This window comes from Sorex fumeus, unplaced genomic scaffold (assembly GCF_029834395.1).
Source record: "Sorex fumeus unplaced genomic scaffold, SorFum_2.1 ptg000083l, whole genome shotgun sequence".
Lineage (NCBI taxonomy): Eukaryota > Metazoa > Chordata > Mammalia > Eulipotyphla > Soricidae > Sorex > Sorex fumeus.
In genome coordinates, this window is record NW_026606140.1 from 9,838,101 (window position 1) to 9,865,829 (window position 27,729).

Genomic DNA, 27,729 nt, shown 5'->3' on the forward strand with positions numbered 1-27,729 from the left:
AGCGGTCAGAATGAGCTTTTGGAACGTTGCAAAGATGTGGATTAAACGACACACATCTGAAAGCCTGTGGTAAAGAAGTTGAAAACTTTTGTCCGGTCCTGGGAGATGATAGGCCCTGGGTTGGGTCCCCAGCACCACATCTCTCCTCCCAAGCACCGCTGGGGTGACCTGACAGTCCCCAGAACAGGGTCTGTGATGCACCCAGCTGCAGATTTCAGTGCTGAACTGCCAGCCTGGTGGTCCCCGGGGCCCCCTGAGGGTCACCTAGGAAGCCTCCCTGCCCGCCAATCAAAAGAAAACATGTTCACATAAACACCAACCCTTGAATTTTCCAGGTTCCTAATTCTTAAGCTTTAGTTGGAATTTACACCCAAACCTGGAAGCATCCAAGATAATGTTCAAGAGATACATAGATAAAAACTTCAGTCCACAAAGAGTCATTTAGTGATAAGAAGAAAGGTGTTAGTCAGTGACAAAAGATATGAGGGAGGAACCTTAAAATCATATTGCTGTGGGGGAAAAGTCCCATACTATACTATTCCAAACCCATGGAGACAGTTAAAAGCAAATAAACAAAACCTTGGTGGTTACAAGTGGTTAGGAGGAGGGAGGGAAACTTATATATATATAAGAAATATAAGAAATCAACATGATGAATGACCTGGCACCTGAGTTGCGCAGGAGGAAGAGAGCGGCTTGGAATGCCTTCAAGAGCGTTGAAGAAATAACTAAGAGGACAAAGAACCTCCAGCTATGAGCATCTCTTCGATTCCACTGTTCTTCCTGCATTAACATATGCCTCAGAGACCTGGGCCCTACGAAAACAGGATGAGAACACTATTCGGGTCTCTCAAAGAGGAATCGAAAGAGTTATGCTTGGAATATCACGATTCACTCAAATGAGAGATAGAATCCGAAGTTCTGATCTCCATCAACGCTCAAGAATCCACTCAAATGAGAGATAGAATCTGAAGTTCTAATCTCCATCAACGCTCAAGAATCAGGGATGCTGTCTCACTTGCCAAGGCATCAAAAATCAGATGGGCTGGACACATAGTGAGGTTTACAGACAACCGCTGGACTAGAGCCATTACTGACTGGATTCCATGGGACGTCAAAAGATCGCGTGGATGCCCACCTACAAGATGGTCAGACTTCTTTGTCAAAGACCCTGAACGATCGGTTTGAGGCTCTGCATGTTCCTAGAACGAACAGATACCATTCGGTTACTCTAGCACGCAACAGGGATGAATGGAGACGTTACTGGCACACGCTCAAGTAAATCGATGAATAACAGGGGATCAAGTGATCAAGATCAAGTTATATATATATACATATATATATACTTTTTTTTGCTTTTTTTGGGGGGGTCACACTCCGCAATGCTCCAGGGTTACTCTTGGCTCTGCACTCAGGAATTACTCCTGGCAGTGCTTGGGGGACCATATGAGATGCCAAGGATCGAACCTGGTTGGCCACATGCAAGGCAAAGGCTCCCCAGCTGTACTATGGCTCTGGCTCCTGGGTGGCCCTTTCAAGTGGAGCCATGTCCTTACACATCTGTCACAACCCATGGGGAAGCTAATACAAGAGTGAAACTTAGGTGGGTTCTGGACTTTGGTACTTGATAATGTGCTATAACAAACACATCTTGCTGTGTGAGGTATAGCACAGCGGGTAAGGTATTTGCCTTGCTGTCAGCCAACTGAGGTTTGATCCCCGGCATCCCATATGGTTGCCTGAGCACTACCAGGAATGATTCCTGAGTGCAGAGCCAGAGAGTAATCCCTGAGCACCACCAGGTGTGGCCCCAAAACAAACAAAAGAGGTTAGTAGGGAAAACTGCAGGTTGGAGGAGTCCGTGGGAACTCCCTGTACTTTCCCATTTATTTTCCTGTAAACCTTAGAATTTTGTAGAAAAACAACTATATAAAGCCCCTTGACATGGGGCCCGAGTGATAGTACAGCAGGTAGGCTTTTGCCTTGCATACAGCCAACCTGGGTTCGATCCCGGCATCCCATAGGGTCCCCTGAGCACTGCCAAAAGTGAGTTCTGAGTGCAGAGTCAGGAGTAACCTCTGAGCATCAGTAAACCCTGAGCATTGCTTTTTGGGTGTTTTTTTTTTTCCTAGTGTTTTCTGTTTTTATGGGCTGGAGTGATAGCACAGTGGGTAGTGGGTTTGCCTTGCACGGGGGCAACCCGGGTTCGATTCCTCCATCCCTCTCGGAGAGCCCGGCAAGCTGCCAAGAGTATTCTGCCTGCACAGCAGAGCCTGGCAAGTTACCCGTTTAGCATATTCGATATGCTAAAAAGAGTAACAAGTCTCACAATGGAGATGTTACTGGTGCCCGCTTGAGCAAATCGATGAACAACGGGAGGACAGTGCTATTACAGTCTGTTTTTATTGGGAGGGAGAGGGAAGAAATACCAGGAAAGGGAGGGCTGGAGAAGGTGACCCTTTTGTTTACTTGTTCTCGAACAGGAAGTACTGTCCTGGGGTCCCGAGCGGCTGGTCCACTGAAGGGAGCCTGGGCCTGGGAACATCAGGATGGTTCTGTTGTGTTCACACGAGCAAACCCTTTTCCACTGGACAGAATGTGCACCAGGATGGGGTGGGGGAAAGAGGGGGCCACAAAGGTACTTCATCTGTGGACAGCCCTGGCTGAAGGGACCTCAGAACAATGAATGGGGGGACAAAGGTGGGGAAAAAAGCAGGTGAGAAGTGAGGCCTAAGCGTGGAGGGCGAGGGGTGTCGAAAGAGCAGGGTGGTAGGTCCTCTTTCTGGGTGAGCCCTGGAGGAGAGAGAGGCATGGTCACAACAGAGGTCACTCCAAGGGTCCCAAGGTGCTTCCTCCCCAGGTCAGGCACGAGCAATACAGGGACGCTGGAGGAAGTCCAGGTGCCATCCTTCAGTTTGTTCTAAAATGCAAGCAAAGCTCAGCCTGACGGCCCCACAGAAACCCTGCTTGGGCACCTGTCAGGCCAGGGGGACTCCAGAGAGAACTGTAGCCCCCACGCCCAAGCCCAGGCCCCTTGGTCCCAACACGCTGGTGGCCCAGGTGGCTGCTGGAGCACAGGGGAGGGGGTAGAGGAGGCCCCTGGAACACTTGGCAGGGAGCGGAGGGCACCCGTTCACCCCGGGAAGAGGGGCCCTGGCTTCCCAGTGGCCTAAGAGGCAGAGGGACAGGCCGGGAAGAAGGAAGGAAAAGGATGTAGCTCAGAGGGCTTCACAGAGAAGGTGTGAGCCTGGCATCCCTGGGTGCTCTGGGTCCCGGAAGCTGAGAGGCTGCAGGGAGCCTGGGGTGCAGACCAAATCGGAAGCACCAGCAGTGTGGGCCCTCCATGATGCCTGGTGGGAACCTATAAATAAATAACTAAGGGCCTGTGATCTGGGGTAAGGAGATATACAGTGGTTAAGGCAAAAACTAGGCAAGTGCCTTACCCAGATTCAATTCTTGAATCACCCACTACAGCCCTAGAGGGCCTTCACATCGACCCAGTGGCTGGGCTGGTTGAGAATTATAGATAAGGGGCTGGAACAATAGTGCAGCAGGTAGGGTGTTTGCCTTGCATGCAGCCAACCTGAGTTTGAGTCCCAGTATCCCATGTGGTCCCTTGAGCACCGCCAGGAGTAATTCCTGAGTACAGAGCCAGGAGGAATCCCTGTGCATCACCAGGTGTGACCCAAAAAAAGCAAAAGCAGAAAAAAAAAAAAGAGAATTGTAGGTGAGGACCCAGGATCTCCTGGGCACAACACCAGGGGTCTCTCTCCCCTGCAAATAAAGAAACAAAACCCAACATCCAAGAACAAAAGTGACCTGAGCTCTAATAAGTTGTCTATAACCAACAGATTTCTCTGCCCTGCGAGATTCTCCTTCTCAGTGGCGAAGGTGCGGGCAGGCTTAGGAGTGGATGTGGAATGTGAGATCGTGGGAACTGCTGGCCAAGCTAAATGTCCTGAAGCCTGGTCCCCCCTTCACACACTCATGCAATCATTCCATAAGCCTGGAGCTGGGTCCACTCTGAGCTAAGTTCACTGTGGATCGCTGAAGATGTCACTGGCCATAAGCTCCAGCCTGGAGGAAGAGAATGGGCAGGAAATGGGTCACGAGAATTCCTAGGCTGTGTTAGGATACGGGGTGATCCAGGGGCTCTGGAGCACAGGGAAGGAAGAGCTAACCCAGGCTAGGTTTGATCAGGTAGGACTGCCTGGGGAGGAGGCATGCAAATGCAGTCTCAGCATGACGAGTAGCAGGCATCAGGCAATAGGGACAACCTCCTAGGTTGGTTCAGAGCCCAGAAAGCAACTTCTCTATCAGAGCAGATTCAAGCAGTTGCCTGCGGAATGGAAATTGCGTGGGTCTGTGTGCTGGGTGTGGGTTGGCAGGACAGGTGGGACATGTCGCACCTGAGCCCTTGACCCTCCTCCCGGCAGCCAGGGCCTACGCACACCAGCCAGATCTGGCCATGCCTGTTCCCTGGAGACTGTGCCCAGGGCGGGTGACGCATCCTGGGGGCAGACTCACCGAGACTCTCTTTTGAACACTCCTTTTGGTAGAAGGAGCGATCCTATAATTACGGTGGCAGTAATTAGAGGAACTTCCCTCGCCTCTTTCAATAAACATTGCACAAGCTGTGGCCTCTCACCTGCGGGTGTCAGTGGCTGCCAAGCACACCTGACTTCCCTGCTGAGGCCCAGAGGTGCTAGAGACACACTGGGGGAGCAGAGTGACGGAAAGCCGTTCCCCGAGTGTCCCAGGCTGGGCAGCCTCCAACCTGCTGCAGACTCAGATGCACTCCATCCCAAGCCTTGGCAGGACCCAGAGGGGCCTCCATCCTCTGAACACCGAGGCCTGCCCCCTGCTCGGCCTGCCCAGTGCTCTTCGGCTTGTTCAGTGGCTGAAACCACGGAAGCATGACTTGGAGCCTCTCTGGCTCCGACAGAATTTTTTTTTCTTTTTTGCTTTTTGGGTCATACCCAGCGATGCACAGGGGTTACTCCTGGCTCTGCACTCAGGAATTACCCCTGGCGGTGCTCAGGGGACCATATCAGATGCTGGGAATCAAACCCGGGTCGGCCGCATGCAAGGCAAACACCCTACCCGCTGTGCTATCACTCCAGCCCCCAGAATGTTTTCTGCTCACTTCTGATCCCACACGTCAACACTTTCCTTCTGCCTTTTTTTTTTTTAAACCAAATTTTTCTCCTGCAAAGAACGAAGATAGTACAGGGACTATGAAGCTTGTCTCCTCAGCTTGATCCTGAACACTGCCAGAAGTGAACCCTGAGCACATGGTCAGGAGTCGGCTCTGAGCATCATAGGGTGAGGTCCAAACACTTCCCTCCCCGGTCCTACAAATGAATGTCCCCTTGGCTTCCGAAAGGGCCTGGACTTCTGTCTTTAGCCTCTCTTCCTATTGCAGCTATCCACAAGAAACTCTTCACTGGCTTTGCCTCCCCTGACTCACTGAGAACCACCGCCCCAACCCCAGCATCGCCCAGGGGCTCAGGTTTGGCGCTTGGGCTTCATCAGTGATGCATCCATACACTCTGCTTTGTTTTCAGCTCTCCAGAGAAGGCGTTTCTGCAACTCCCAAAGCCACTTTGTGCCAAGGGCTTCTGATCTTTCCTGGGGATGGGGGGGGGGGGGTGAACCAAAGCCTTCCATGGGTTTCCTAGAGACTCAGAATGCTCAAGGGTGCCACTGGCCTTCTGTAAAAGCTGCCTGACGCAGCTCCAGTAACTAAACGAATGGCAAGCATGTAAGCCTGCTAGTTCCCCCTCTCCCCATGAATGCTCGCCATTTGGTAGTACAATTTATGACTGGGCAGTCCTGGCAGTTTGGAATCTTTCTGGGAGGGGTCAGTGGAGCGGTCCCGGATTTAGTACTTTTCTTGGGGCCCTGCTCAACCCACTGCCAGGCCCTTGATCTTTCCTGCTGATTCTTTCCTGGGGCAACTTTAGGAAGCACATCCAAGCCTGGCACCTGGCAGCGAGGGGAGGTGGGTGGAGGAGAGCTTGCCTCTGAAGGAGAGGTGTGCCTGGCTTTCTCATGACAGGCTGCCCCCTAGGGAGCTGGCAGGCAGCAGATCCATGGGCCCTGGCCAACTGATCCATTTGGAGATAGAGTTGGGGTGTGGTGCTGCCCCTAAGCCAGGGAAGGCCTTGGGAAACAGGAGCAGGACTAGATCCTGGCCTGGAGTTGGCCACACTGCAGGGAGCAGGGATGCACTGGTTTCGGGCGGGGGAGGGTTCTGTTCCCTCTGGAGTCTCAGGGGGGGATGGGAAGGGGAGGGCTGGGCAGTCTACTACCCAGACCAACTGGCTGGAGTCATGCTGAGCATCCATCCATTCAACAATCCACCGGGAGGATGAGTTAGGCCCCTCAAAGTCTGGTCTCTGCGCCTCTTTTGAGTTTCTTTAACAATAGCTGCCAGTGTGAGTAAGCATGCGCACGCGTGTGCACACACATACACACATCATCATCGTTATCCCACGCTTTGGTCTAGCTGTAAACCCTCACATCCTTGGATTCTCTCCTCCTGCCATTCTCTCTTCCTAGAATACCTTTCCTCTCGGTAAACCTCCGTTGGAGAGCTGGACCCGCTCCCCAATGTCCTAGGGCTCAGCACATCTCTCCCACGCCGCTGTCCCTCACGGGGGCGGGGGCGGGGGAGGCCCATCAGTACCCAGGGGCTCAGTTGTCTGTGCTCTTGCATGCCCTGCTCTTTCTCACCTTTCCGGTACCAGCTCCTGTGTTAGGCCCAGCAAGGCCCCCCTTACTGCTCTAAGTCAACCCATCACCTTGTGCTATCTAAAAAAAAAAAAAATCCAGACACAAGAGTGGCACCCTTTAATTTCTTCTTTTGCATGGTCCGTCTTTTCCTCTAGAACGCGAGCTCTTGGAGGCTGCGGAGACCCAGCTGAACGAACTGATCCCCAGCGGGCACCCAATCATCTGCTGATTGCTTAGAGGAAGCCAAGGACGGGGGTCTTCGACGTGGCCCCTGGGGGCCCCTGACACTGAGCGCCCGCCGACGCAAGGAAGGCCGGCCGCGGGCAACAGTCGCTGGACGGGGGAGTGACGGCCAACGCGCGGCGGCCGGGACTCGGCGGGGCCCCTCGGAGCGGCGTCGCGAGCCCCGCGGCAGCGCCTCGAACCTCCGCCGGGATGGCCGGGCGGCCGGGCCCGGCGCGGGGGGCGGGGCGCGCGCGTCACGTGAGCGTGTTTTGGGCACGTGACGGCCGGCCCCGCCTCCCCGTGGCCTCCCGCGGGCGCCTGGGAGCCGAGCGGCCTCGCTTCCGCGCCGAGCGCCCCCCTCAGCCTCAGCCGCCTCAGCCGCCGCCGCCGCCGGCCATGTCCCCCGGCCGTCGCCGCCGCCGCCGCCCGAGCGCGGCGCTCCCGCGGCCCAGCGCGCCCTGAGCGCGGGCCCGTCGCCGCGCGCCGCCCGCCCGCCCGCGCGCCGCCCGCCGCCCCGGGGCCCCCTTGTTCTCCCGTCCGCGCCTCCGCCGCCATGTTGGGTTTCGAGCCGCAGCGGAGCCGCCGCCGCCGCCGCGGCTGAGGGAGGCCCAGAGCGGAGCCCGCGTCGCGCCGCGCCGCGCCGGGCGCCCGGGGCCGCCGCCGCCGCCGCCGCCTTCCCGGCCGGCCCCGAGAGCGAGCGAGGGTGCGAGGGAGCGAGCGGGCAAGCGAGCGGGCGAGCGCGCGCCGGGCCCCGCCGCGCCGAGCCGAGCCGCCGGCGCCCGAGGCGGCCGCCGCGCGTCAGCCAGCGCCATGGCGGAGCAGACCTACTCGTGGTGAGTGGGGCCGGGCCGGGGCCGGGGCCGGGGCCGGGGCCGGGGCGGGCGGGCGGCCGGCGGGCGCGCGCCGCGAGGGCCGGGCCCGCGCCTTCCGGAAGGGACGTCGTCGGGGAGCCCGGGGCCGTCGGAGCCGGGCCGGCCCGCGTCCGGGCGGCGCCTCTTCGAGTTCCCGGGGCGCGTGTCCGTGAGGAGGGGCGCGGACTCTGGGCGCCGCTGGAGCGGGGACCGGGGCTGGGGGCCGAGGGGTGTGTGCGTGCGTGAGTGCGTGTGCGTGCGCGCGCGCGAGTGGAGGCCTCGGCGCCCCGTGCGTGTGTGCGGGCGGGCCGGGTTGCCCGGAGCACCGTCCGCAGGCAGAGTGCGTGGACGCGGGGCCTGGCCGGGGCGCGGAGGGCGGCGGCGGGGGCGCCGCCGTGCCCGCCCCTTCCTGGAGCAGCGCCCGCGGGGCGTGCGTGCACTCGGGGGCGACGGGCCCGGGGGACCCGGCGGGGCGGGCCGGTGCCCGTCCCCTCCCCGCGCCGGCGGCGGCCTGGCTTGCCGCGCCCCGTCCCGCCCCCCGGCGCCGGTCCTGCCCCCCGACCCCGCGCCGGCTGGCGCTCGGGACCGACTCGCAGAACTCGGCTCGGCCAGGAGCCCGCGTGGCGTGGCGTGGCGTGGCGAAGCGGCTGGCCGCCCCGAGGAAGCCGCCCCGAAGTCCCAGGGAGCGAGTGGAACTTGCGTCCGAGTGGCGGTTTTGGCAGGAGGTGCCGGCGGAGCGGCGGTGTCGGGCGTGGAGGCTTATGACGCCTTGTGTCTCCACTTAGGGAAAAGAGGAGTGGTGATGGAAGATAATTCAAAAGGGAACCTCAGTGGTGTGTGTTCTGTGCAAGAAGAAGATAACAGAGTGAAAGAAAGTCGCGCTAAAGAAGAATTAAAGTCTTGGTGAACGAATCGCGGCTGCATATCGTGTTTTCGTTTTTTCTTTTAAGATGTGAGTCTGGCAGGGCGGAGCCCTGAGGAGCTGGTGCCGAGCTTCTGGACAATGAGGAGTGGAAGTGCAGGTGCTCCTGGGTGCGTGGCGGGTGCCACTCACTTGCGCTTCCCCTGTGGCCTGTGGAGAGTTGGGCGGCCCCACTTCTATTTGTCCTCCATTGCTGGGGATCAGGGTGATTGAAAGGTTAAACAGTGGCCCAGGAATGGGGGGAGTGGAAGTTTAGCTGCATGGCTTGACCACGCACTACCTCTTTGTGGTATGGAATGCCTCTGCAGTTAAGGGGGAGGAGGCTATTATTTTATTTATTTATTTTTGCCTTTTGGGTCACACCCGGCTGTGCACAGGGGTTACTCCTCGCTCTCGTACTCAGGAATTAAACCCCTGGCGGTGCCCGGGAGACCATATGGGATGTTGGGAGTTGGACCCGGGTCGGCCGCGTGCAAGGCAAACGCCCTACCTGCTGTACTATTGCTGTAGCCCCCGGAGACGATTTTTTTCTGAAGTTTTACCCTTTACAAGATTCACTCTACAAAATTATTCCCTTCAATCTCAAGCTTCCTTTAATCACTTTACAGGCAGAGAAGCTCTTTGAAATCAGGATGCTTAAGGCCCCTTGTCTTTATCCTGCTTTGAGATGGAGAAAATGCTTTCTGTGGTCTTGAGAGTGGTGTAGGAGGGGAGCGTCCAGGGAAACTGATGGCTTCCTCGTTCTTCCTGAATCCACTGGGCACTGGTATGAAGAGCTATCCATGTAGCATTTAATTTACACTCAGTTAATGATCGCCTCCCTGAGCTTAATGATCTTTGATAGGAGGATACTGGCTTAGGAGACTAAGTGATAATGTCCAAGATACTTAACTTGTGATGTTTTATGTTCTTTGACATGAGTTCTCATTATTTCCAGTGAAATACAAATATGAAAAAAGATATTCTATAAGTATATGTAAATTTTGTGTCATCTGTAATTTTTTAATATCTGTGTCCCTGTTCCTTTAGAGTTAAATCATTTCAAAAAGATCTGCAGTTTATTTGTATGTGGCCTTAAGGAAAATCAATTTTATGGAGACTAATGTGGCAGTATAGTTTTCTCTGAGGATGAAGTTAGTAAAAAAAAATAGAAGCATATGAAAAAGCTAATTTTAGAATTTTCATTAAAGACATGTAAATTTTTTTGCATGAATAGTTTTTTTATTTATTTAATTTGAATCACAGAGATGATGATACATAGAGACAGAGTTGTTCATGATTGGGTTTCAGTCATATAGTGTTCCAACACCAATGTACAGTCCCTTCCCTACTGTACATTTCCTACCATGGTGGTAGGAAAACATGTACATTCTAAAACAAGAACTTCATTAGAATTGGACGTGACTGGGGACTTGAGCAATAGCACAGTGGGTAGGGCATTTGCCTTGCACGCAGCTTACCCAGGTTCGACTTCCAGAATCCCATATGGTCCCCCGCCCTCCCCCTCCCCCCCAGCACCATCAGGAGGATTCCTGAGTGCATGAACCAGGAGTAACTCCTGTGCATCCAGGTGTGACCCAAAAAAGCAAGGAAAAAAAAAAAGAATTGGACTTGAGTTGGTCATTGAGGCTCGTTATTTATTCTGTATTTTCTTGTGTTTAAACTTTTTCATAATAAAAGCTGAAACAAAACTCCAACAAAACCTACACATACATTTTTGCTGTTTTGTTTTTTTGTACTAATTTACTTAGAAATTTTTGTCAATATCACCCCTCCCCCCCCACACACACACACCCCTGCTGGGGTTCAGATCAATTTCTACCTGTGAGGTATTTTCTCACATACACACATGTCTGCCTTCCAAGTGAAAAAATATGCCCTTCATGTTTATACTAACACATCTGTCTGCATCACTCCTTCCCATGTGTGAATACCTCGTCTCCACTAGATTATAAACTAGTTTGAACTCTAGTTCATTAATCTGTCTTCTCATGTTGCCTTGCAAGTTGTCTTGCCCATAATTCTGCTTAGTAAATATTGAATAATTTATCTTTTATAGACTTGCAAGGTGGATTATTCTTTGTTGAAAGGACATTAACTGTAAGGAGAAGCTTCAGATAGGAATGTTTATAATTCGTGTATGTGTGAATGAGGTTTGTATATGTACCTTTGTAAAACTTATTCCCAGGTGAACCAGTGTTGTTAAAAACGAGAAATGCTGTCTTTAAATAAAGTTTAAATAAAGCTATTGACGAAGAAATTAAAACAATAGGTAGTAACACCACAGTCCTTATCATGTTTTAACCACGAGATTCCCCCTATGTTTTATTTTTTTACTTATAAATACCAAGAAAGTAAAAGAATGCATGTGAAAACAAATTGAAGGTGCAAACTAGGCTTTTATTAACTTGAGAAAAACACCTTGCTTAATGTATATTTATGAGCAGTAGTTTCACTGTAACGTCTATAAGAAACAAATTTGGGTTTTTTTCCCCTTGTTTTGTTTTGTCTTTGGGCCACACCTGGTGATACACAGGGGTTTACTCCTGAGTCTGGCTAGGCACTCCTGGCGGTGATCAGGGCACCATGTGGGAACCCAGGGGTTGAACCCCAGTTGGCCGAGTGTAAAAGCCTTGCCCACTGTACTGTCTTTCAGCTCCCTCACCCCTTCCTTTTTTGTTTTTTAAGAGAGATCATCCTGCTGAGCTGGGGTAGGGACTGGATAGGACCACTCCTGACCATGCTCAACTCCGCGGTACAGACTTGGGCCTGGCACATTGTTTTGCACAGGAGCCATGAGGTGCCTGGAATTGAACTCAGGGCCTTCATGCATATTTTTCTTGTGTGTGGTTCATGGGGGACCCATTTTTGATAGGAGTTAGTGAAGTAGTGTATATACTTTCACACCTTTATAAAATTTATTTGAGGGTTAATGTTGGGGGTAAAAGAAGGTAGTCTCATGTGAATTTCTTTTTTTGTGTGTGTGTGTGAATTTCTTTAAGATGAATTCACCATCATCATTAATTGTATTTTGTACATGCCTAGAGTATTATAAAGCTAAGTAAGGAAACAGCCTCAAAGAATGAACTTGCCTGAGGTGAAAGAGTTCATAATTGACTTTTTGATAGTCTTAATTTTTAAAGTATCTTAAAAATGAGTATTTTTAAAAGATGGAATGGAATAAAGTACAGTGTTTTCCACATTTTTGCATATTTTAATCATGCATGATTTTTTTTTTTTTTAGCAAAAATGTGTTGTGTTCCACAAATCTGTATTATTCACTGATTAATAACATGACCGAGCATCCGTGCTCACTTCTTTCCGGGCTGGAGCGATAGCACAGCGGGTAGGGTGTTCGCCTTACACGCGGCCAACATGGCCGACCCGAGTTCGATTCCTCCGCCCCTCTCGGAGAGCCCGGCAAGCTACCGAGAGTATTCGATATGCCAGACACAGTAACAACAAAGTCTCCAATGGAGACGTTACTGGGCCCGCTCGAGCAAATCGACGATCAACGGGAGGGCCTTTACCTTTACCTTACCTTAATAACCTGCATAGTGAAAAGATAATACCATGGCTCAAAATGCTTTTACTTTTTCTTTTTTTGGTCACAACCAGCAGTGCCTAGAGGTAACTCCTGGTCTATACTTGGGGATCACTTCTGATGGTGCTTGGGAGACCATGTGGCATGCTGGGGATCGAACCTGGGCCAGCCTTGGGCAGAACAAGTGCTTAACCCACTGTACGATCACTCTGGCCCCTCAGAAGTGCTTTGAAATAAATTTGAAGTTTTATGGTTTTATCCTTTTTGTTGATTTATGACTGGCTTACATTATAGAATTCAAGGGTATAGCTTAACAACCTGTGGATGTATATGGGATTCACTGACCCGTCACCATATTCTACTGCCGCCCCGTTACCAAAAGGACCTTTCTGGCCTTTCTTCCCACTCACACCCTTCCCTCTGGGAGTCATGTCATCATTTTCTCCTAGTCTCGTCTTTTTGTTTTGACAAAAATCTTGACATCAAAACTTTTCATTTTCAGAGTCACTACTTTTTTTTTTTTTTTTTTGGCTTTTTGGGTCATAGCCAGCAGTGCTCAGGGGTTACTCCTGGCTTTGCACTCAGGAATCAGTTCTGGCAGTGCTCAGGGGACCATATGGGATGCCAGAGATTGAACCCGTGTCAGCCGCGTGCAAGTCAAATGCCCTACCCGTTGCATTATCACTCGGACCCCAGAGTTACTACTCTTAATAGCCAAGTCTTTTTAGACGATATTGAGGGTATGGAGGTGTGGGCCACACCTGGGGTCATATGTGGTGCCAGGGATTGATCCCTGGTCAGCTGTGTGCCAGACAAGTGCCTTACCTGCTACACTCTCTCAGCCCAAGCCAGACTTTTTTTCTTGAGTTCCCTATTAGCCTTTTTCCTGGGTTCCCTCCGTTCTTCATGAACCATGGGGTCATTCTTCTAAATAACCTTTTAACATACCAAGTCATGTCAGTTCTCTGCTTCAGACTTCTCAAGAGATGTTTTTGGTCTCAGTCGAATCTAAATACGATAGGTCAGTTCTATTTTTGTTTGGTTTTTGTTTTGGGGTTTGGGGCCCCACCTGGCAATGCTCGGTTGTTGTGGCCCTTGCACTGTGGAATCCCTTGGCAGTGCTCGGTATGCCAGGGGTGAACATGGGTCAGCCCACTGTACTATTTATTACTCCACCCTGTGAGATCAGTTCTTCATAGTCTGATCTTGTGTGTCTTTCTGAGGTATAGATAGTTAACAAACCCAGGGGAAAATTCTTACTTGTGCACTCTGTCCAGTCAGTGCCTGGGACAGAGTAGTTGGTTGGAAGGTATTTCCAGAACAAGTGAAAAACAATGAAGGTGCTTCTCCTGGGTCCCTACCTTAAAATCAAAGGATTGCTTTAGATTGAGGTGATAAACTGTCCTGATAGTGGACATGACTTTATCTGGTCTTTGTGTCTATAGAGCTGAAATGAGAATGAAAAAGAAAGCAGGTTTCCAAGTGAAACAGAAGTCACTTCTGCTTTCAGATTGCTGTTGTGTACCATTGCTTCGTTGTGCTCATCTCTATATATCGTGTTCATTTTTTTTTTTTTTAAAGAGAAACTCGGAGAGCCCGGCAAGCTACCGAGAGTATTCGATATGCCAGACACAGTAACAACAAAGTCTCCAATGGAGACGTTACTGGGCCCGCTCGAGCAAATCGACGATCAACGGGAGGGCCTTTACCTTTACCTTTTAAAGAGAAACTCACTGAAAATGTGTCTAGCATTTGCTCATTCAGGGTCCTCAGGGGCCTCCACCCAGCTGGACTAGCTTTAGTTGAAATCAGCCACCAGGAGGGAGAGTGTAATAGAGATGAAAGAATGGCAGCACAGAAGTTGAGCCTTGGGAAACCTGCAGTTGAGAAAGGGGGGAAGAGGAGTCAAAGGAAGCTCCATCAGAGGTAGGACAATTAGTTAAGTGCAGTGTTGGTGAAAGAAAAGGCACAGAGGAATTTTAGGGGCAGGAGTGTGAGAAACTCCAGGGGTTCAAAGAGAATGAAAAAACCCAGACTATTGAATTTGCAAAGGAAGTCACTATTGAAAGGACACTAATAAAGATCAGAGTAGTGCGGATGAAAGCCAAATTAGGAATGGGTAATGAAGAAATAAAACTCCTTTGGGCACTGGCCATTTGTTTGAGGGAGGAGATGTGAAAGAGAATGGCTGATGGCATGGCACTCATAAGGGTCTTTTGTTTTTTGTCTTTGCTTTTCAATAAGGGAGATAATTGTATTCGAAGGCATGGAGGAGAAATTGATCTTGGAAAGGTTTTTTTCACTGTAGAAGTTTAAGAGGTAGTTTTCTCCTTTTTTTTCCCTTTGGATTTCACTTAGGGAGTTGGGAGAACTGAATAGAAAATTAATAAATGAATGCTTGGTATTTATCTAGTTAGCCCTTGGGAGGAGGGGGTGTCATTTTACGTTGTTCAGATTGTATGTTCTAGTGCTTTTAGTTTTTTAATTGCCTATTGAATAAGGTCCAACTTTGTCTAACTTTTAAAAGTTATGCGTCTGCTTTCTTAAAAATATATAAGCCAATTTGGGTTATTCAGTTTACCTTTTTGAGTTCACTTGTATATCTGGTCAGTCTTGTAGATTTCTGAATGTGTAAGTCTTTCGAGGCCAGTAGAAGTGTTCTCCCCTCCTTGCAGGCCTTCTGCGCTAGCCCAGAAGAAATTGTCTTCTGATAACTGTAATTTTTCATCTGACCCTATCACATACAGTGCTTATTGAATATTTATATGACTGACTTCTTACCTTGTCTATGAGCTTGCTCAGATTAGAATCAGAGTCATTCATTTCATAAACAAGGACCTACCTGTAGTAGGTGCTCCGATTTTTATCATATTTTTACTTATTTACTTTTTGGTTTTGGGGGTCCTACCTGGCAGTGTTCAAGGCTACTCCTAGCTTTGTGCTGATGAGGGTGGGAAATCACTCCTGGTGATGGTTGGGGAACACACACTGTGGGGGACGAAGTGGGGCATAGAACCCACGCCTCCAGCATGCAGATGTATTCAGCCTGTTGCGATCTCTCTTCCCATATATATGTTTTTTAAAAGAGTATTTTAGAGGCAAAATATACTCATTTCTGTATTTTAGACTAGGATGTCGTCCTGAAAACACAATGATAGGACACAGAAGAGAAACTGCTTTAGATCACAGCATCTTGCTGTTCTTTTTTCAAGAAGTATTTGATTTTGGGGACACACCTGGCAGTGTGCACTCCTGGCAGTGCTCAGGGATCATACATGGTGCTGGTGATCGAACCCTGATTTGCCTGCATGGCAAAGCAAGCTCTCTACTGTCCTACTCTGACCCTCATCTCACTGTCTTCTGAGGAGTATAAAACAGTAAAAGTGATACTGTTAACCTTGGTTCAGGTGTTGGGATCAGATTAGTTTGATGTCCTAATAATATCTGTACTACACCTAGAGAAAGTGGCTCAGGCCAGGCACTGAACATTCAAGGGAAACATTTTCAAAGGACCACCAGGCCTTGAATCATCTTTCTGTGTATCTTGTGTACCTCAAATCTTCATGGAAACTGACTTTTGAGTCACTTCAACATTTTCTTTCTCTTTTGCTCTACTATTTCAGAAATTATTGTTCTTTGTATTTAAGCTTTTCTTTGAAAAGCTAATTTTTAAAAAGACACTTGTTTTGCGGTCATATTTCTTTTGGTTTGTTTCTAAAGACTGTTTTCCCTTTTAACTCATTTCTTGTTTAATAATTATTCAAAAAGGGCAATTTAAAAACCACTCTTGGGGCTGGAGAGATAGCACAGCGGGTAGGGCGTTTGCCTTGCACGCAGTTGACCCAGGTTCGATTCCCAGCATCTCATATGGTCCCCTGAGCACCGCCAAGAGTAACTCCTGAGTGCAGAGCCAGGAGTAACCCCTGTGCATTGCCGGGTGTGACCCCCCAAAAATAAAAATAAAAAACACTCTTGGCCTTGTGTGTGAATATTTAATATTTTAGTACAACAATTCCTCTGTCTTGGCTCAGAATTAAATAGCTTTGTTATTTGGAACAGGGGTAGAAGTTGGGGGTATTAGAACTTTTTTTGTGCATGCTGCATAGTGGTGAAAGAGACCAATGGATCTAAACATGGTGTATGAGGCTGATGTGCTTAGGTGCTTAGGTAGCGATGCTCTGAAAGCTGCGACTAGAGGTTATCAACCAAATTAGGAAAGGGTGGCTAACATAGAGTAGAAGCACTGGAGATCTGTGAAGTGATCTGATTGGACAGTGGTAGCAAAGGTGAAGATTAGAGACACAGGCAAACATCTGTAAGCTTCAAGTAAGGAAGCCAAATAGAAAAGAGTCAGTCAGGAGGGAATGGTTGAGCCAAACCAGAATCATCAGGTAGCAAAGGTGCAAATGACCCCCAACTCTGGAAATCCCGCTTTGTGCTTCAGTTTAGAGGATGGCACTATAGCACCGTAACACTGTCCTTCTGTTGTTCATCGATTTACTTCGAGTGGGCCCAGTAATGTCTCCATTGTGAGACTTGTTGCTGTGTTTGGCATTGCGATTATATCACGGGGAGCTTGCCAGGCTTTGCCGTGCTGGCGAGATACTCTTGGCAGCTTTCCAGTCTCTCTGAGAGGGGCGGAGGAATTGAACTCAGGTTGGCCGCAGCCAAGGCAAACGCCCTACCTGCTGTGCTATCGCTCTAGCCCACTCTAGAGGATAACAGGAAGATAATGAGTCAACATTTGGTGATAGGGCAGATGTTGGCTTCTCAGCTTGTCCTTTAACTATCTGTTGGGGGTCACAGCTGGAATCTTGGTAACATTCTTATTTTTTTTAGGACCACACCCAGCTGTCCAGGCCTTACTCCTGGCTCTGTGCTCAGGGATAACTAACTCTTGGTGGGCTCAGGGGTCCCTAATGGAGTGCCAGGGATACCTGTGTATACCTTGTGCAAGGCACACAAACACCTTTGTTACTGAGCTCTCTCTCTCTAGCCCGTTGGTAACATTATTGCATCTCACCAAACAAGTCAGTAAGTCCTCTGAACTGTATAATTCTTTTGGTTTTGTGGTGCTGGGGAGCAAACCTAGAGCCTCATACCTGCAAAGCAAGTGCTCTACACAGCATCCCTGACCCCAAATGCTTTTGGCTTTCTGTGTGCATGTGTGTGGGTGTATGGGTGTGGGTGTGTGGGTGTGTGTATAAAATATGTGTGTGTGTGTGTATATATATATATATTTTTTTTTTTTTGGTGAAGCATGGAAGATGAAATGGAAACTTATTCAGAAAAATGTGAGGGGAGAGAAATGGAGAAGCGTCATGCTTGAGGGAGAACTCCGGTGTGGAAAGAAGCTTGCTGAGAATGATAGAGACAAGCATCTCTCTTAAATGTGTGTTCAAGGAAGAGCAGGCTTAAAGAGTGAGCCCTGAGTGTTGTTGACTTTTAATAGACATTCGCCACCTATTCATTGCCATTTTTGTTCCTAAATAGCCCTTTATTTTTTTTTTTTTTTGATAACACTGCACTTGCTCACTTGTTCATTTCCCTGTGAAGTTTTGAGCAGGTGGGTTATGTGTTTTTGTATCTTTATACTTAGCTTGGTATGTAGTTTATATTAAAGTGAGGGTTACTTGAATTAGATTTTTTAATTAAGTACCTAATAGGTGCTTAATTAAAAATTAAATTAATCAAACATTTTAAAATGAAATTGACTTAAGTTTTAGATGAGTATGCATAATATCTTAAATTGCTGTGAGTGTTCAGTTTAAACTTTAAGGGACAGGCATCAAATAGCATTTGAGATATGCAGGTGATTTAATGCTGAGTAAATGAAACTATTATTCAAAGTGTCAGACCGGACCTCCCTTGGAAATCATTTCATTTTTGTTTGGGGCCCATACCCAATGGTACATAGGACAAATCCTGGCAGTGCTTGGCACCATATGTGGAGCAAGGGATCAAACCAGTATCAGCTGTATGCAAGGTAAGCACCTTAACCCCTGTACTGTCAGTCCAGCCCCCCTCTTATTTAATTTTTGCAACTTCTTATATAGAAAAATTGGTTACGGTATAGCTGTTGCTGTGGTAGTTAAAATAAACTGAACAGTGAATTACCCACAAAATTGCAGTTAAATATCTCAGGCTCTGTAGGTCAGCTACAATGACTTTGCTTCTTCAGATCTATCTGTAAGTCAGTTGGGTGGCTCTTCATGTATGTTAGCTTTGGGGCCTGCACTTGTGTGGGCTGTAAGATGGATTGGGGAGGAAAGGATTCTCAGCAGGTCCCAAGGAGCAAGCAGAAATCTAACAGACAAAGTTGAGGTTCAAGGTCAGAACTGATACACTGCCACTTCTGTTTGATCTTTACACCATTGCAGGTCTTTTGGAGCCACAAAACAAACCTTGCCCCCTTTAGTAGGAGTAGCTGCAAAATCACATAACTGAGAAGTACATTGGAGAAATGGGAGGAACTGGGTTAGGAATGTAATTAGCCGCAGTTGAAGTTTCTGATAACGTCTTAATGGCAAGTTACCACGTTTTCATTCTGTTTTAGGACAGCCTAAGACAGAATGAAAACAAAGAACCTCATATAATCAGATTTCATCAAGGATCCTTTCTGTAGCTCTCTGGTTTTCATGCCATGCTGGGATCAAACCCAGGTCTTGTGTATAAGGCATATGCCTTGTAACTGAGCTACACTCCTGCCACGTTTCTTGTTTTTTAAAACTCTTTTGAGATATAATTCACATGCCCTACAATTCATTCATTTAAAGTTTACAACCTTGGGGTTGGAAAGAGTACAGCGGGGAGCTTGTTTGCCTTGCATGTGGCTGACTCAGTTTTAATCCCCAGCATCCCATATGGTCCTACAAGGAATAAGTAAGCCTTGAGCATAAGCTGGGTGTGGCCTAAAATCAGAACAAACCAAAATGTACACTCCTCTATGTGCGTAGGTGGGGCTTGTGTCATTTGGGACCAGACCTGGCAGCTTGAGACTTAGTCCTGGCCCTGTGCTTAGGGACCTCTCCTAATGGTTCTTGGGAGACAATATGTGTTGTTGAACTTGGGTTTGTCCTCATGCAAGGCAAGTATCTTTGGACTTGTGCAACCGTTACCCCAACTTGAGAAAAAAAAATTGATTCCCAAAGAAACTACCCATTTGTTGTTATTCCCTTCTTCTCAGCCCCTGACAGCCACTAGTGTACTGTTAATTTCTATGCATTTCCCAGTTTCTTATCAATGGAATAATTCTGTGTTTTTCTACATTCATTTAGCTTAGGCTCTTCAATGTTTATCCCTTGGTTGCATGTATTAGTGAAACACTCCTTTTCTTTGGTTAATATTTTATTATATGTGCAAACTATATAATTCTACTTAGCCAATTTCTGTTTAGTTAATTCCACTTTTGGGTTACTACAAATAATTCTGCTATGAACATTTTTGTGTAGGGGCAGGAGCAGGTAGGCATTTTTGCCTTGCATGCAGCTGACCTGGTTTTGATTCCCGGCATCCCATATGTCCCTTGAACACCCCCAGAAAATTCCTGTGTACAGAACTAGGAATAACATTTGAGCATCGCTGGGTGTAAACCAAAAAAGCAAAACAACAACAACAAAAACCCAAATTTTTGTGGAAATGTATAGTTTCATTTCCTTAGGTAAATACTTGAGAGTGGAACTGCTGGGTCATAAGGGTTCTCTAATCCTTAACATTTTGAGGAACTGCCAAGTTGTTTTCTCAGATGGCTGTTTCATTTTACATTTCTACCAGTAATGAACAAGACTTATAATTTCTCCTTGTCCTCATCAACATTTATCATTGGCCATCTTTTTTTTTTCCCACATCCTTTATTAAGGCCATCCCAGCGGGTATGAAGTGTGTGTGTGTGTGTGTGTGTGTGTGTGTGTGAGAGAGAGAGAGAGATTTATATATAAAGGCTTATAGAGAAAAAAAGTGTTTTTAACCTGGTATATGCCTATATTAATGATATCATTAATATAATACAAAATTTACCAACAAAGTATTTTACTTTTTTTAGTACAAAATCTTGTCAATTCAAACTAGCCACATTTCTGAATCTATGTAGCCTATCTAAATCTGCTCATGTGTCTGCTGATGGCTATTTCTGTACTTTTTTTTCTTAATGTAGAAGAGGCTCTGAAGAGGGTACAAAGAGGCAAACTCCATAAACTTGGGTTTTTTTGGTTATTGCACCCCACCAAGGGATCCTTAGGAGAGCATGCTGGGGATTTAACCAGGGTCGTCTGCATATGAGGCTTCTTCCATCTGCCCCTCAGGTGGTTTTTCTTTATTATAAAGAGAGGTTATTAGAAGGAAATAAGAATGGTCTCTCATCACTTAACGATGTACCAGATGTTGGAACTGATAGCATATACAGCTTTTTTTTTTCTTTTTGGGTCACACCCAGGATGCTCAGGGCTTACTCCTGGCTCTGCACTCAGTAATTACACCTGCACTCAGGATTACTCCTGGTGGTGCTGGGGGGACCATATGGAATGCTGGGGATTGAACCCAGTTCGGCCGTGTGCAAGGCAAATGACCTACCTGCTGTACTGTCGCTCCAGCCCCAGCGTTTACAGCTTTTTATAATTGTTTAAGATGAGCATTCTTCAGTCTTTTTACCTATGCAAACTGACCCCTATCCTTCATACCAGTTCACAGACTGGCAGTTCTGACCAAGGCACTAGAGCAGTGGTTTTCAACTCTGCACCTGCGGACCAGTACCACTCCTCCGACCAGTGGTTGAAGAGTGCTGCTGTAGGCGGTCAGGGTATACTCAGTCTGGTTTGTATCTTTAGATGTTCCATGTGCTGTTTGACCATGTAGTTCATTTGATTAGAATCCAGTTGTAGATTTGATTTCTGTAAGTAATGAGTGACTTTATGTCTGTCGGGTGGCAGGGTAGTAAAAGCATTAATAAACAGGATTCTCTTCTAGGAACTTAAGGTATTAGAGACTGGGGCAGATGCCAGCAACTGAATTTAAGGCAACTTGAGAAAGGACATTTCAGAGTAGCCCTTGTCTTTGATTATTGAATATTGTAGACGTTGTCTCAGTTCTTTGATAACTGGAGGAGTGAATTTGTCTATAATGCTTTACTCATAGCTTACATTTTCTAATTGGCCTGTGTTGGGTTTTGGTTACATTATGGCTTTGAAAATTTTTAATTCTTTTGATGCTTTTTCATTAGCATCTTCTTTTTGGTTTTTGTCTTATTTTTGAGACTATTTCGGGTTGTGCTTAGAACTTACTCCTGGCTATGTGTTCAACCATTACTCCTGGTGGTGCTTGGGGGCCCATATTCAGTGCCAGGCATTGAAGTGGCATCGACTATATGCAAGACAGGTGCCTTAACCTCGGTCCCATCTCTCCAATCCCAGCATCTTAATTGTTGAAATATGCTTAAAGACTTAATTGTCCTTTTTGTGGGGGAGAGGTGTAATAGGGTAGGAATCTTCCAAGCAATTCTCAGGGTTCCCGAAAGCCAGTCCAGAGATAGTCAGCGTGGCCAGACATTACAGTGCTGTGATCCAAAAGGCACGGGTCCTCTAGGGCATCTCAGGATGCTCTAGAGTCATGTGGTGCCAAGGGTTAAACTTGGCTTCTTGTGCATACAAGGCATTCATCTCTGTGGTCCCTAAACTCTCTCTTTGGCCTGACAAATGTTGTCTTTTAGTTGTGAGTTTGAAATGCTTTGATGTACAATAAAACGTTAATATAAGGTCTCACCTTTCCCAGCTGAGTACACAATATGTAGTAACTGTAGTTGAACCAGTAGGGACTGAATGGAAATCTTATTGCTTGTCTTGTGGCTGAATAATTCCACTCATTTGCTGGTAAAACACAATTTAGGCCTGTTCTAATACCAAAAACAGTATTTAAGTGATGTGAAGTCAGTTATAATACTTGTTTATCGTATTTTGTGTCCCTTTACTTCAGAAATATATGTGTCTGATTATTGGGTGTATTTTGAGATTCTGGTGGAGATTATAGATAATCCTAATTATATGTGCCTTGTTACCTAACCCCCCCCCCAAAAAAAAAAGTCATGCCACCGTTCGAAGAGTATTGGATAAAGAATTGTGGAAGTTTAGTAGGTATTTAATTGGTGCAGCTTTGGGATATTCAGATAAACACAAAAAGAAAAACCATAATCCTGTCCACAAAATTCACCATTAAGTTTATTACATCTTCAAGACCTTAAAAAATATGCTTGGGATAGTTGTTTTTTGTTTTGTTTTTAATTACAGAAAAACAAGTTTATTGTTGAAAATAAAGAATTAAAGTGTTACAAATACCTAAAAGTTATTGGAGTAAATTAATGTTAACATTTCTTATTATACCTATTTGGGAAATATATATTAAAACATTGGGGGGGCACAAAATAAGAATAGGTTTATGACATATATGTATTTTTTTTCTTTTTGCTTTTTGGGTCACACACGGCGATGCTCAGGGGTTACTCCTGGCTCCACATTCAGGAATCACTTCTGGTGGTGCTCAGGGGACCCTATGGGATGCTGGGGATTGAACCCTGGTTGACTGCATGCAAGGCAAACGCCCTACCTGCTGTACCATCGCTCCAGCCCCTCCTCATGCTATAATTTTATTTTAATGTGATATTTAATATCTATTGAAGGATATGTATTTTGTGTAATGTAGGTTAGGAAGCAAACACTTGTGAACCTCGTAATAAACATTAATAAACCAACTGAAGAACATCGGGATTACCAGTGCCAGCGAAACTCCTTGGTTACTCCTACTTTCATTTTTGTTTTCCTTTCCCCACTTGGCTGTCATAAATCTGTGTGTATCTCCCCGTCCCTTACCCGCCACCCCCAGTAGGGGCCACACCTAGTGATGCTGGGAGTGTGGGATTGGGAATAGCCAGCCCATGATGCTGTGCCGCTTGGACTTGGCACAGTGCTGGGGCCATGGGATGCAAGTGATCGAGCACATGCATTGCTAGATCATATGGTAGTTCCGTTTTTGAGGAACAGTCATATTTAGAAAGATAGCATACTATATTCACGTGAGATGCTAGATTTTTTTTTCACTCAATGTATCTCAACCCCCATCAATTTCCTTTTTGTTTTGTCCTATAATTTCATTGAGAGATTTGATTCAGTCTGCAGGAGTTTTTGGGTATGGCCACCTTCCCAGACAAATTAAAAATAAATAGGAATGTCAAATTCAGACATGAAAACTGAAGGAAAAAGGAAACATGGGAATAATGATCACCTTCTGGTCTTCTGGTCTCAGGAAGACAAATTGCTGTTTTGTAGAAAGCTTATCAGGTTCTCTATATGTAATTTATCCTTATATCAGCCCTTGAGGAGTTGGTATTATTTCTCCCATTTTGCAATCAAAAAACTTATTAGTCACCCAAGATTATATAGTTAGTGAGTAGCAGAGTTAAAATTTTAACAAAATAGTTTTGGTTCCAACTCCAGGGCTTGTTGCCATTAATGCTTCTCTAAGAATAAAGGAAACCTTTAATCATGTAATTTTGAGAAGAGTTACATTTTAAATTTCTCTCTTGGAAATTCATAATTTGAATGAGCATATTAAGTGTTCTGAAAAATTAGGCAATGAAAAAGAAACCCGTTTTATTTTGTTTTCAGTGTGAAAAAGTACTCACTAGCTCAGGGGAAGAGTTTGCTTGGCATCTTCATACTGGGAACAGTTCTCCACTAAACTATTTTAGGATGTACCATTCACAATTAGGTTCATTTTTTGGTTTCAATTCTGTAGAAGGGCTAAGAATAGGAAATTGAATTCCAAGTTTGTGAAGAAAAGCAGCAGCCTATAGAATTCTCTAACTCAAATGAGGTGGAATTTTGGTAAATAAGCATCAGCCGATACTTTGGAGTTTCCAGTGAGATAACTGAAAAAGCCAGGTGCTTTTCCAGAGGAAATTGTGTGCAGCTACACGATTGTGTGACTGCATAACACGTGCTAAACTCTAGTCTGATGTCTGTGTGCTATGATGATAAAAATTACACCAGTAGAAGAATTTAAGATATTAAGTATCAAATTTCTGACACTAGGTTCAGTGTTTAAATGGTAAGCTCATAGTGCAGGTAATCTCTCATTTTCTAATTATGATTATCAATGATAAAGTGAAAATGTATGATTCACAACCAAGATGAAATCCTAAGCTCATGTATATAAGAATTTTTAGGTTAAATTTTCATTTTTTTCCTCTCAAAGTTCTTTAAGCAAACTAAAAAAAGAAAATTATGTTCTTGGTTTTTGTTTTTTTGGGGGGGGGTCACACCCATCGATGCACAGGGTTACTCCTGGCTCATGCACTCAGGAATTACTCCTGGCAGTGCTCAGGGGACCATATGGGATGCTGGGAATTGAACCCGGGTCGGCCGCCCACGTCAAGGCAAATGCCCTCCCTACTTGCTGTACTATTACTCCAGCCCCTGTTTGTTTGTTTGTTTGTTTGTTTTCGGTCACACCCGGGCGATGCACAGGGGTTACTCCTCACTCATGCACTCAGGAATTACTCCTGGCAGTGCTCAGGGGACCACATGAAGAAAACTATGTTCTTGGATTAAAACCTATTTAATGGTTTTGATCTCTTTCACAGCTTTAATGGCTTTTACTTGACGATATCCACTTCATTATTCATAAATAAGATTGCTTGATTACAAAGATTATTCTTTTTAAAAAATATCACTTTTTTTTTTCTTTTTGGGTCACAACCAATGATGCTCAGAGGTTACTCTGGCTCTGCACTCAGGAATCACTCCTGGCGGTGCTCGGGGGACTATATGGGATGCTGGGAATCAAACCTTGGTTGGCCTTGTGCAAGGCAAACACCCTACCTGCTGTGCTATTGTTCCAGCCCCAAAAATGTATCACTTTTGAGACCTGCATGTTTTCTTCACCCATTTTGAGGTCAGTATGCCACTTTTTTTTTTTTTAAGCAATCTATATTCCTCTGTAAAGCTGGTTTTAGTGCTCTTGGAGTAGGGACGGGACATGTTGAGTAAATTTTTATTTGTTGATCAGTATCTTCAAAATTTATTTACCTTGTTTTTGGTTCAGTGTTTGTGTTTAATATTTTAATGGTATATTGTTGAGATTAAGGGTTCATTTTGGTTTGGTTTAGTTTTTGGGCTACACCCGGCTATGATCAGGGTTTACTCCTGGCAGTCTTGGGGAACCGTATCGGATGCTGGGGATGGAACCTGGGACAGATGCTTGCAAGGCAAGTGTGCCCTACCTGCTGTGAAGTTAAGTTTCTGAAGTAGCATGTAGATACGCATGGTATTCTCCAACTTTAATCTCTTTGATTTGGGTCTTTGTGGTTTTTCAGTTTTAGCTTTGAGGTTTTTTTTTTGTTTTTTTGTTTTTTTGGTTTTTTTTTTGCTTTTTGGGTCACACCTGGCGATGCTCAGGGGTTACTCCTGGCTCATGCACTCAGGAATCACTCCTGGCGGTGCTTGGGGAACCATATGGGATACTGGGAATCGAACCTGTGTCGGCCATGTTGGCTGCATGCAAGGCAAATTCCCTACCCGCTGTGCTATCGCTCCAGCCCCAGCTTTGAGATTTTTTATGTCCCATTTAATTTTTAAAATTTCAATCACCTTTCTGAGGTATAATTCACGATCACAATCATCCTGTTGTTCGTCAATTGCCTCGAGCAGGCACCAGTAACATCTCTTTCGCCCTAGCCCTGAGATTTTAAAATCTTTCAGGGTTAGGAGAATGAGACCCATCATTGTTACTGGTATTTGGCATATTGGGTACACCACGGGGAGTTTGCCAGATTCTGCCATGTGGGCAGGTTACATTCAGTAGCCTGCCAGGTTGTCCAAAGTAAGAATGAGATAATAAGATGTCGCGCGGCCGCCAATGCTGGGTCTTGGCCGTTGATGGGATTACACACGTTTTCGTTGATGGGTATAATTGCTTACAGAAAAATATGCTCATTTTAGGTGGAAAATTCAATGGTTTTGGATAAGTACTGTGAAATATTGCTAGACAAGATACAGATACAGAATATATCTACCATTCCAAGTAATTTTCTTGATATTCTTCTTGCCAGTAAACTACAGTAATTAACTTCGTCTCGTTCCTAGGCACTTAGCAAACAGTGTATTTGTCACTATAATTTTGTTTTTTTATGGCATGGCATTTTTACATGACTGCAGTCATAGAACGTGTATTCTTTCATGTTGGTCACTTTCACTGAGCTTTTATCTTAATTCTTAGGAATATTAAAGTTTTTTCTACTGCTGGCCAGTAGTCTTTTGTGTAGCTATATAGCACAGTTTGTTTACCATTTACTGATGTAAAGATTTTTTGTTTGGGATTATAAGCAAAACTGCAAAGTTATTCAAATACAAGTCTTTGAGAATGCATAGATACCTACAAGTGGGATTACTGGGTCATTTTGTAAGCATGTCTCAATTTCTGGACTAGAGTGATAGCACAGCAGGTAAGGCGTTTGCCTTGCACACGGCCAACATGGCCAGCCTGGGTTCCATTCCTCCGCCCTCTTGGAGAGCCCAGCAAGCTACCGAGAGTATCTCACCTGCCCTACCGAGAGTATCTCTCCCGCATGGCAAAGCCTGGCAAGCTCCCTGTGACATATTCGATATGCCAAAAATAGTAAAAACAAGTCTCATAATTTGTTGTGAGACGTTACTGGTGCCCGCTCGAGCAAATTGTTGAACAACAGGAGGACAGTGCTACAGTGCTACAGTCTCAATTTCTAAGAAAACTCTTTAAACTAATTTTCTAAAGACTAGCATTTTGCTATAGCGATCTGTGATGTTCTTAGTCATGGATGTTGTCAGTCTTTATAATTTTGGCCATCTTAATGTTTGTAATAGTATTTCATTGATTTTAACTTGTATTTCTATGGTAGTTGATGATTATGAGCATCTTTACACGTACTTAGTTAAAATTATACCATTAGTATATCTTTGTTAATGCATATTGAAATCTGCTGCCCATTTTTTGGTCGGTTTTCTCCCTCCTTCCCTCCCTCCCTCCCTCCCTCCCTATCTTCCTTGGATCTTTTCTTTCTTCAAGGTCAAGTAACATTTCTTCTAGTGTCTCATTTGTTCTTCCATCTTATTGAATTTTTCATTTCATTTACTCTACAGATTTCATTGGATCTCTAGAAAATTTTTTCTCTTTCCATACCACATTCATGTAAACTATATTTGTGATATCTGTTTTAACCTTTGTTTAACAGTATGAGTATGTTTCAGTTAGCTGTTCTTCTGGAGATGGGTCATTTATTCTGCTTTTTTGTATGTTTAGACATTCGTTGTAAACTTTAACATAGATGTTCATTAAATTCAGTTGTCACACTTTGGTCAGTTGATCCTTGTGAAGTTTTATGAGTGATCATAACAGTATTCATCCTTGAACTCACAGGGATATGGTTCTTT

At 46.1% G+C, this 27,729-nt stretch overlaps 1 protein-coding gene across 1 annotated transcript in view; it reads left to right on the forward strand.

Annotated features, from left to right (window-relative positions):
* Positions 1-7,456: 7,456 nt before the first annotated feature.
* SPPL3 (signal peptide peptidase like 3) overlaps positions 7,457-27,729 on the forward strand; it is an 86,926-nt gene continuing 66,653 nt past the window's right edge. The window contains exon 1 of the mRNA XM_056130987.1: positions 7,457-7,796. Coding sequence (XP_055986962.1) covers positions 7,774-7,796 — 23 coding nt within the window. The 5' untranslated portion in view covers positions 7,457-7,773. The remainder of the gene's footprint in view (positions 7,797-27,729) is intronic.